Raw genomic sequence first — 10,897 nt, 5'->3', positions numbered from 1 at the left:
AGCCATCTACCCCTCACTACGCTTTCCCCCCCGTCCGCTCTTGGCGGGTGGTACGCTCCGCCGCGGCGTCTGCCCTGCGCGGGCCAATAGGAAGCGGCCTCCGGAGAAGTTCAAACTCCGGTGGCGGTTGGGTCGTTACGTTGCTGGCCGGGGTGCGGGCGAGAGAGGGGCGAGCGGGTTCCCTCTGCCAGGCGGCGCGTGCCCGGCGGCCGCGGGGATGGCGGAGGAGGGAGCCGTGACGGTCTGCGTGCGTGTGCGGCCGCTCATCGCCAGGTGAGGCTCCGGCCGGCGGGGAGGGCCGCACCCCCAGCCCCCGCCTGAGGGGAGGCTGCAGTGCTGCCCGCGGCTTCCCGGGGCGTTGCCGTGCAGCCGGGCCTCGGGGCGCGCCGCTGCCGCCCTAGGAAGAGGGGGAGGAAGGGGGCATTTGAGCGGCGTCCGTCCACGTGGAGGAAGGGGAGAGCCGGGACGAACAGCGCTGGCGAGGGCCTGGGGGGGAGGTACTCGCGGTAAGGGGGCAGACTCCCCTTATGGGAGCAGAGTCCTAACCTAATAAAGCTAACAGAACATCTCCGCTTTTAGAGAAAATGCGCTAGAAGATAAAGCGTCGCTCCACTGGAAAAGTGAAAATAATACTATTTCCGAAGTGAATGGTACAAAAGTATTCAGTTATGGTAAGAATATGAAAGCAACTATTTTGACGCTTACTTTGGACCTTTGTTACTGTACTAGTTGAACGTAACAACTAGCATTAATGACCTTAGCTTTTTGCCACGTCCCTGGACTTGGTTTCCAACTTCATAATTTTGAAGGAGTGCTGCTGGGGCACACAGGATTTCTGCTTTAGTCGGTACCAGGAACGTGCTTTTGAAGTCAGTGTCCTGATGGTCGTTGCTTTCTCTGTTCTGGTTTCATGCTGTAGAGTGGTTTTGGAACACACGAGCTGGATTCTTTTCATATAAATTCCAGTTAAAAATGAACTAGACTAGGGCTAGTCCAGAGCACTTAGGGAGAAGGGGGTGGGGGAACCCAAACCTGAAAAGTGCCTATTGTGGATGTTAGATCCTCGTAACTGCCTCACTTTGAGTCTCTACTGATCCACGCTCGCTACTTGTTAATATAAACGTAGCCACTACAAATATTTTTCCCAAGTTATAGATTCAATAAAAGCATGCTCCGAGCTAGGAGTTTAACAAGTAGCCTGTCTTGTCAGGCTTACAATCCTCGTAGATAAACTAGCCATAACTGGTTTTAGGATTAAATCGGATGACTATTTAACGGTGTCCGTCATTCTTAGTTTTTTTGACTTGTCTGTTGTCTGTTCGTTTTATCTTTCTTGGTTCTGGGTTTAATATTTCTTTAAAAAAAAAAAGTTAGTGTCACAATTACATTTTATGCTTGAATTATCCTACAAACCATCTGATGCCCATTTATTGGATTTGAAGTCAGCAATACCAAGTAACATGACAGCTTGGTTTTGACTTGCAATACAATGGATTCACTTGCTTTATTTTAATGTGGTTTTTTTTTAAGATCGTGTCTTTCACTCAAGTGACAACACTCAGCAATTATATGAAGGTGTAGCTGTTCCAATTATACAGTCAGCTGTGCAAGGTTATAATGGTAAGTTTTAAAACTGTGTTTAAATCCTGTTTGTAATGTATTTCATAAGTAATTAGTAAAATTTAACCATCTTTCTAGGCACAATTTTTGCTTATGGACAGACTGCTTCAGGGAAGACATACACAATGATGGGAAATGAAGATACTGTGGGCATTATCCCTAAGGCAATTCAACATGTTTTCAAACTTATTTGTGAGGTGAGCAATTCCATTAAATTGAAGTGACTGGAAGGACTAGTAATATTTGTGATTATTACATAAAAGTTAATTTTAGTATTAAGGAGCTTATGAAGGAAATGAACTTATATTGGACCATACATTGCAGTTGCTTTGGTAGCCTTGCAAAGATGAGTGGTTTAAAAAAAAAAAAGATAATGGGATTCTATTAGTCAGAATCAAATCAGAACAAAACTGAGGGGGGGTGTTAAACTTGTGAATATCTTAAACCTTGATTACAAGTATAAATGGATGCTCACTCATTAATGTGGTAGATAAACACAAAGCTTCACATTACCTTATTCTGCTATTTTAAAATGCTAAAAAATTGACAGTATTGAAGACTTTTTTAGGGGGAAGAATATGACACTAAATTTACTTATTTCAGGCTTTCAAAAGAATCATAGGCTAATTGCTAAACGCTAATAGGAAGTAAGGAGAAGGTGTAAGTTAAAACAGTGATTTCCAAAACGTCATCGGCAGAACACTTGCTTCTGCCTTGAGGACTTCAGGTAATTGTTATCAGTTATGTGAAATGGTGACTGCTCCTTTGAGGAGGTACAGAGTACCTTAGGGGGTCTGTAAAAGTAACTAAAGCCAAGAAAGCTTTCCATGGTGCTGTAGTCCTTGAGTCCCTCTGCAGCCTTTCCTCATGCTAGTATTCTCTACCAGGGAGGCAGGAGAGGAAGCAGCAGCAGCAAAGTAAATCTAATCAAGCAGAGAGAGAAGACTAGGTATACGGAGAGGAGAGAGCCTAAGCAGGAGGAAATTAGATACAGAAATGACATTTAAGTGGGAGAACTATTGTCATGCTTCCATAGGGCAGTTATCTTACTTTTATAACCCACTGAAAGTGATATACCATTAATGCATCTGGAAAGAGGTGGGACAGAAGAAAAATGATTCTATATTGGCAGATGCTAATGTGCAAAGAGGATGAGAGGAAAGAAATCTGTGGAATGATATCCAAACACGTACCTTTGAGAATACTTGCATTAAAAGGTGTTTGTTGGCTAGTCTGTTATTTTTTTTCTTTTTTTCTTTTTTCTTTTTTTTTCTCTTTAAACAATAGATTCCAGATAGAGAATTCTTGCTGAGGGTTTCTTACATGGAAATCTACAATGAAACCATTACAGATTTGCTTTGTGATATCAGGAAAAAGAAGCCTCTGGGAATTCGTGAGGATGTTAATGTAAGTGGATGTTATGTAGTGTAAGTATTGTATCTGCTTGGAGTAAAAGTAGTTTTAAAAAAAAAAAAGCTTTCAGAGGCATCTAGTTGAAAACTTTTCTGTGTCAAATTGTGTAATTATCTTCAGAATTAGTGCAAGGACACTTGCAGTAGAATAACAACAGTGAAGCTGGGTTTGCTGTTGCTGGTTTATCTTTACAAATGTTTGTAAAAGTAGACTTAATCCCTTAAGTTTTCCAGGACAGTATATTTTATTTAACTTTGGCAGCGAATACTTGGGAGTTGTCTAGCTAATAAAACTTCTACAAACACGATATTAAGCCTCTAGCTCAATGTGTTAGAAGTCTTCAACAGATATACAGAGTTACTTTAATACCATCTTCATATCATCTACAAAATAGATACACTTTTCTTCTATTCTGAACATAGAACAACCATCAGACTAGAACTATTCAGTAAGATAATCAGTAGGGAAATATAAATCTGTATTAATGCCATCTTCAATTTCTTTATATAAAGTTTTGTAGCAAATAATAAAAACTGGTGGTTTGTGGTGTTTTGTTTTGTTTTCTTTCGATGCCCTAAATGATCAATGCTTTTGGAACTTGGGAAGAGGGGAGATTTATCAGTTGTACAATTATGGTCTTAGAACATTTACTGAGAAAAATACTCCTGGATTCCCTCAGAATTTGTCCAGAAGGATGTTTCCCTTACCAGTTTTATTTTTAGGAAACTTTCTAGATCTCTGTTTGATTCTTGTACCTTTAGGCTACAGTTCTGATAAAGGTCTAAACTTTCCCTGTCCCTTGTGTTCAGAGTAAAAAGACATTCAACTGATGTTGCTTCCTTTTAAGAAGGAAGCAAAATGGAATAAATACCATAATAATTGCTGCTAATGTTAACTTAATGTATTGAAGTGAGTTTTAGAGTTCAGTAAAATTTACTACTGTTTTTGTTCTTAAGAGGAACACATATGTAGAAGATCTGATTGAAGAGGTGGTGGTTGCCCCAGAACAAGTTATGGAATGGATCAGAAAAGGAGAAAGTAAGTTGTTAAGCCAATGTCAGCTGATATCTTAGAAAAGCATTGATGAATCGGGTATATCTAGAATCATGGGGTATCTCATTGAGATTATATTCAGAAATCAGTGATTTTCAGATAGTTTTTAAAATTGTGCTTTTTGTCTGTTGTCTCCAGTTTATCAGAGTATAAGCAGAAGTATTCTAATATTGCTTTTTGACAGAAAATCGCCATTATGGAGAAACAAAAATGAATGAACACAGCAGCCGTTCTCACACTATCTTCAGAATGGTAAAAACTGTTTCACTGTTAGGAGGGGTTTATTACTTTCAAAGTGACAAAACATTATTGTACCCTCTTCTTCTAGATAATTGAAAGCAGAGAACGAAGTGACCCTGCAAATGCAAACTGTGATGGAGCTGTGATGGTATCCCACTTGGTAAGCTGTACTCCAAGAAGCTATTAAATAGGCATTTATGTAGAGAATTTACTGTTACTGTTTGAGAGAATCATGTTACTTTAAAATGACATTACAAGCATGCTTTGTTGTTAACTTCTAGCAGGCATTTCTTGAGCAAAAATCATGTTTCGGATCATCTGTATAGAGGGAGACTCCTGGGGTGTTATCTAGAGGAGATATCTATCTATATATCTATCTTCTCACCAAAGGGAATTCCAACATGGGAATAGTTCCTAGACAATTCAGGCTGGACTGGGGAGCATTATGCCTTTCCCAGGAGCATAAGGGGCTGTTGTTGGAGTGCTCTTGCATTTTGTTAAACACAGCTTCCCCTACAGTTGTTCTTGACGACTGACAAGCCCAGTGAAGTAACTTGTAAAGTGGGTAACCTTAAGGCTTCTCTTCTCAAATTTAGTTGTTAAAAGAATGTGTGGCCTACAGCTGCAATGGTCAGAAGATTAATTTTTTTCAAAAGTAACCCCGCTTAGCATCTCTCTGGTGGATTACTAGTATATGAAATGTCCTAAGCTGCAGGGAATACACTGCTGATCTCTAGGGGATTGTTTTGGTTTCTGAAGCCTCTATACAGCCTTTTCTTGATTCGCAGAAGAGAATCCAAATCAACCAGAGGAATGAAATCAATATGAAAGCATTCAAGCTTGCTTAAAATCTGCATGAGCACTCTTACTCAGAATGGGGAATAGTATTAGGTCAATCACACGCATAGTGGAAATAGCTTTCTGTTCTGGCTTCATGTGAAAAAGCTCTGGGATCTGAATGTAAACACTGCTTATGCAGTATCTGAGCAAACTACTGCCTACTGTTTTTTCCTCACCATAACTTATGGGACCTAGTCTTCTTACACCACCCCCCACCTTCTAGCCTGTCTCTGTTCCAACTGACTATAGTAACCTCTACTAACTCGGGGGGGAGAGACGGTTTTTTGGCCTTTTTGGTCTGTTGCTGCTTGGTGGAGTTAGTACAGGATTTTACCCTTCTGAAACAGAAACCAATAAAAGTGAGGGCTGCTTGCTTAGGCAAATCATTATGGGATGCTATAAAGTTCTAGTTGACTTTGAAGCAGATTCAGAGTGAGGCTGTCCTGGTTTCAGCTGGGATAGAATTAATTTTCTTTCTAGTAGCTGGTATAGTGTTGTGTTTTGGGTTCAGTGTGAGAAGAATGTTGATAACACACTGATGTTTTCAGTTGTTGCTAAGTAGTGTTTAGAATAAAGTCAAGGATTTTTCGGCTTCTCGTGCCCAGCCAGCCAGAAGGCTGGAGGGGCACAAGAAGTTGGGAGGGAACACTGCCAGGGCAGCTGACCCAAAGTGGCCAACTGGGTATTCCATACCATGTGACATCACATCTCATATGTAAACTGGGGGGAGTTGGCCTGGGGGAGGGGATCACTGCTCAGGAACTAACTGGATGTTGGTCGGTGAGTGGTGAGCAATTGCACTGTGCATCACTTGTGTTTTCCAATCCTTTTATTATTACTGTTGTCATTTTATTATTGTTATTACTATCATTATTAGTTTCTTCCTTTCTGTTCTATTAAACTGTTCTTATCTCAATCCACAAGTTTTACTTTTTTTTTTTTTTCCTGTTTCTCTTCCCCATCCCACTGGGTGGGGGGGGGAAAGTGAGTGAGCGGCTGCATGGTGCTTAGTTGCTGGCTGGGGTTAAACCATGACAGAGGCTTTTCCTCTGGTATTTAATTTCTTCCTTTCCTTATCCCCACAATGACAGGCAAGGAGAGACATACAGCCAGTTCAGGACAGGGTGCTAGATAACTCATCCAAGCTCTCTTTCCCATGAAAGATTGAACCAGATGATCTGTGACTCCATGAAGCTTCCTAAGCTTGAATCTGTAGTTAACACTTCTGATTGAGAAACTACATTTTATCTTTTTGTTAGTGAGGGTAGGAGGAATTGCACTGCAAGTTTGAAATACCATTCAGGGTGGTATGATAGAGTTCATACAAACTTATTCCATGTCCTTATGTACCTTGAAAGAGTTGGTTGGTATGTGTGTAGTAGCTATGGATTACTTCCAATAATGACAGTCTTCTTGCTTTTTTCTAAGTATATGAATATTATGAAATTCATAGCAGAGATTTAGAATTAAGAGGATCTAAAACTGAATTGCCTCAGAACTAACCTGTGAAATCCTTAATGATTTGCAGAACTTGGTAGATCTGGCAGGCAGTGAAAGAGCTAGTCAAACAGGATCTGAAGGTGAGTGTTAAATGGTGCTTTCCTGATGACCACTTCTTATAAGAGTTAATAAGAGGCTTATAAGCCTCTTATAAGAGGCTGTGGTAGAAAGGAAATTATTTGATCTATGTATTATTGTGCTACTTATTGTTTACAAGTAGTCCCTTTTCCCCTTGGTAAGGTAGGATCTACTCAGGAAAATACTGGAAATGCTGTAAAGTGCAAACAATTAGGTAGTAATATGACTCTTCTAGAACAACAGGTCCAGCAACAGTCATGCACTGAACTAATAGAATGGAGATGAATCAGTAAAGATTCACCTGTAGTAAAGAAATCATTAGAAGCTTGTAGGGACTTCTGTGTAAAGGTAAAGACTGAATAGATGGCTCACTCTTTAATTAAGAGGAAGCTTGATTGTTAACAATGACAGCATGAAGCTGCGCAAAAATGCCTTTATCATAAAAAAGAAATCTGAGAGGAACACAAGTTAATATTCTCTCTTACAAGGAATAACTAACCTAAAAGTTGTATCTAAGGCTGGTTTGTTATACTTAGACATGTAAATATGGGCATTTACAAAATTTAAATAGGAAACAAAATTAAAGTTCTTATGGCCCCAGCTGCTTACTATGTAAAGCTTATTAATGTTTATTTGTGATAGATTACTATCTTACTTTGATGCATTTCAGCTATTATAAAGTATTCAATACTGGTTGCTGATGGGTCATAGTGCACTGTGGCACTTGAGATCTAACTCTTGAATAATCTCTGAGCGTAACATAGCACAAAAGGTTGACAGGTTGAAAATGTATCTTAATGTTGTTTTAAATTAAAAAATAAATTTAAAAAAATTACTGTGTGATACCTAGGTGTCCGACTGAAAGAAGGCTGCAATATTAACCGGAGTTTGTTCATTCTGGGTCAAGTTATCAAAAAACTTTGTGATGACCCTTCTGGGTAAGCACTTGTGTTTGTATAGCTATTTTAAGATAAGTCACTAATAAACTAAGAAATTATAATCCTTTATATATAATCCTATTTTATGTGGGTAACTATTTCAAATAACCTATTACCTCTGGAAAAGATATTTCCTGCGTGTTTTTTGATACAAAAATATGAATTTTTTCTTAAATTTTTTTCCTTCCCTCTTTTTCATCAGCTTCATAAATTACAGAGACAGCAAGCTGACTCGAATTCTGCAGAACTCCCTTGGAGGAAATGCTAAGACAGTTATTATTTGTACAATTACTCCTGTTTCTTTTGATGAAACGCTCAGTACTCTTCAGGTAAAACTTCTCGCCTGTTTTCAAGCATTATTCTGACTCAGGGCTTCATTGTAGATTGGAGGGGTGGAAACTGTAATCTGCTGGATCTGCAGTCATTTGAATCTTCTAAAGGTCCTCTGTGGACTTGCAACTTGAAATATTTGTTTTGTACACAGCATCTTTTCCCAGTCATCATCTTGTACTAGGTTGTCTAACTAGAGCTTTCTGGCAGTTGGAACAAAGCTCTTTCTGTCACCTTGCAGGCAGGAGATAACCTCTGTTTTCTCATTTGCCTTTTCCAAACACAGAACTACAAGTCTTTGCTAACACGAGATGTTAGACAGGTCCTGCAGGAAAGGAGGGTAATTGAACTATTTATGAACTGTATTCTTTAGGTAGGATTGTCTTTCTTTTTCGTAGTCTCTTGTGCTTTTTATTAAATAAAAAATAACTTGGTATATTTTTGCTTAAATGTTAGGCTTCACTTTTTAGGTATTGATATCGAGCAAAGAAAACTTACCTTTTCAAAGGTTAGAATACATGAAAAACAAGAAAATGTAAATATTGGTGTCCTTTATTATATGTTGTTCTTTATCTAATAAACTGTCCCTTTAATTCTGTTGGGAAATAATGAGACAGAATAAGTCTTTTGATATATTTGTTCTCTAACTATTGCCCATGAGAGAATATTCTTCCAGTTTGCCAATACAGCCAAAAGAATGAAGAATACTCCGAAAGTCAATGAAGTACTTGATGATGATGCCCTCCTGAAGAGATATCGCAAAGAAATTTTGGATTTGAAAAAGCAGCTGGAGGAAGTATGTAAGAAACTTATTAAAATTCACCTATCCTTGGTACTGATAGCTATTTGGAAACATTCTTTTTTAAACCAAAATCAGTTAAATTTGGAGGGTAGGTAAACTGTTTAAAGTTATATCTGTCATTTCTATTGAGAGAATAGAAATTGAAAAGATGATGTGAAGTTTAGAACAACTGGTGGTAGTCAATGTATCTGTGTGAAAGCTAATACTGAATAAGATCAAGTAACTGAATTGCTTGCTTTCTGTAGGTTAACATATTTAAGAAATAGAAATTTGTCATGCCTTACAGCCCACTTTAACATTGCCACATATCAAAAGGAATAATTAATTGCAATATAAGAATTTATTGAATGTCAGTTAGAGATTCCAACTTAATTCATATTTTTCCCCCTTACTGATGTTTAACTTCAGTTCGAGTTGCAAGAAGTTGCAACTGCGTAAGATCGCTGGCAAAAGTTATGTCATGTATAGGCAGAAGATACATTTAGAAAACGAACAATAGTAACTTCCCACCAGTGTAGTCTTTCATGTGTTCATCTTTCTCCAAAAATCTATGGAGTTGAGGAGCAATCTTGCAAGCCTTGTTAAAGCATAGATCATATAAAAAAATAAAGCACAGGAAAATCACAATTCTGAACATACTGTTTTGGTGAATTAAATCATCAAAATGTGCTTTTTTCTTTTTTAATAAAAAAGGTCATAGGAAAAGTTTAAGGAAAAATAACTGACCTTATTTTTTAAGGTAATTAATTTGCAGTATAAACTTGCGCCTAGAAGTATGTTTGCTTGCTATCTTCTGAGATAGTGAAGAAAGTACAGAAGAGTTTGTTGGAAAATCCCATGTGAACTTAGAATTACTCTAAAGTATTGTAAGCTTATAAAGTTGTCAAAAAAACTAGCTACTGTAATGCAGTTGCTTTACATCAGAATAAATTTTCAGTACTTCAAACTTTAAAAGACCACAAGGCTTCTGGCACCGTGGGAAGGTCATCTTAAACTATGTTACACTTGAAATAATGCTTTGTCTAGAAAAATCTGAGGCTATATTGTTTTGACCCCTTTAAATACTAAGTCTACAGGTAAATTGTAGACTAAATTGTCAGTTTCATTGTTAAAGATTAAAGACGGCTCTTCCAGGCTTAAAAGAATGTGTGTAGTTTTTAAGTATTAGTAATTGTGTATCTTCTGTAGGAGTAGTTTGTACTCTTAAAATGTCAGTGGTTAATGTTCTTTTTATGCAAGGTGTCTTCAAAGACTCAAATTCACGCAATGGAGAAAGACCAACTGGCCCAGCTGTTGGAAGAAAAAAATTCTCTTCAAAAAGTACAGGAAGATAGGATACGAAACTTAACTGAGATGCTGGTGACTTCTGCCTCCTTTTCCTCAAAACAGAATGCTAAAGTAAGCACTTGTTCTAGATCTTATTTGTTAACTCTAAAATACTTTGCCAAAGATGTTAAATGCATAGGGTTATATTGACAATGGCGAATAAGTCTGATAGGCAATTTTCGCATCATTTTTCTTATTTTTAAAGGAGTAACTTATTTTAAAATAACTTCTGAGTGAGTATCAATTCAATGTTGCCTTGCAGTGAACAGACTGCAGAGACTTTTGGTTTCAAACCGTTATGCTGTGGTTTCGTTTTGAAGAAACCGCAAACAAATGTCTAGTTAGCTGCTGGTACTATTATAGAACTAGTCTAATGCGACATCTACTCTCTCCTTAGTGCTTTGGTTGTATCACTTTTTCTGTAAATACTTTTTTAAAGACCAAGAGAAGAAGAAGAGTTACTTGGGCTCCTGGTAAAATAAACCAGGCGAATGTGAGCTATTTTGAAGACTTTGAAAAACCAAAGCTGGCTGAAACAAAAAAAATGAAAATGTCTCTGTCGGCACTACCAGATATGGAGGATTGTAAGTATCTTCAGGAAAGAAAATAAGGAAACTCTACAAAGCAGCTTTGAAATGAGAAATAATTCCTTTTTAATAAATCTAAGTTATAAAGCAAATTAATTTGCTAATATGAAAACTACATTTAGTTGTCACTATACTACTCAAATTATGTTCCATGAACCCAATTTTGAAAG

At 37.9% G+C, this 10,897-nt stretch overlaps 1 protein-coding gene across 5 annotated transcripts in view; it reads left to right on the top strand.

Moving 5' to 3' along the window:
* Positions 1-215: 215 nt before the first annotated feature.
* CENPE (centromere protein E) overlaps positions 216-10,897 on the top strand; it is a 39,591-nt gene continuing 28,909 nt past the window's right edge. For all 5 annotated transcript variants that reach the window (XM_075032284.1, XM_075032293.1, XM_075032269.1 and 2 more), the window contains exons 1-14: positions 216-273; positions 580-671; positions 1,531-1,620; positions 1,699-1,817; positions 2,908-3,027; positions 3,990-4,071; positions 4,271-4,338; positions 4,415-4,486; positions 6,695-6,746; positions 7,595-7,682; positions 7,885-8,011; positions 8,689-8,808; positions 10,054-10,212; positions 10,580-10,724. In XM_075032284.1, coding sequence (XP_074888385.1) covers positions 218-273; positions 580-671; positions 1,531-1,620; positions 1,699-1,817; positions 2,908-3,027; positions 3,990-4,071; positions 4,271-4,338; positions 4,415-4,486; positions 6,695-6,746; positions 7,595-7,682; positions 7,885-8,011; positions 8,689-8,808; positions 10,054-10,212; positions 10,580-10,724 — 1,390 coding nt within the window. In that variant the 5' untranslated portion in view covers positions 216-217. The remainder of the gene's footprint in view (positions 274-579; positions 672-1,530; positions 1,621-1,698; positions 1,818-2,907; positions 3,028-3,989; positions 4,072-4,270; positions 4,339-4,414; positions 4,487-6,694; positions 6,747-7,594; positions 7,683-7,884; positions 8,012-8,688; positions 8,809-10,053; positions 10,213-10,579; positions 10,725-10,897) is intronic.

The sequence above is a fragment of the Buteo buteo genome, chromosome 1 (assembly GCF_964188355.1).
Source record: "Buteo buteo chromosome 1, bButBut1.hap1.1, whole genome shotgun sequence".
Taxonomy (NCBI): Eukaryota; Metazoa; Chordata; class Aves; order Accipitriformes; family Accipitridae; genus Buteo; species Buteo buteo.
Note: the sequence above shows the minus strand (reverse complement) of the source record. Positions and strands in the feature narration are given on the sequence as shown.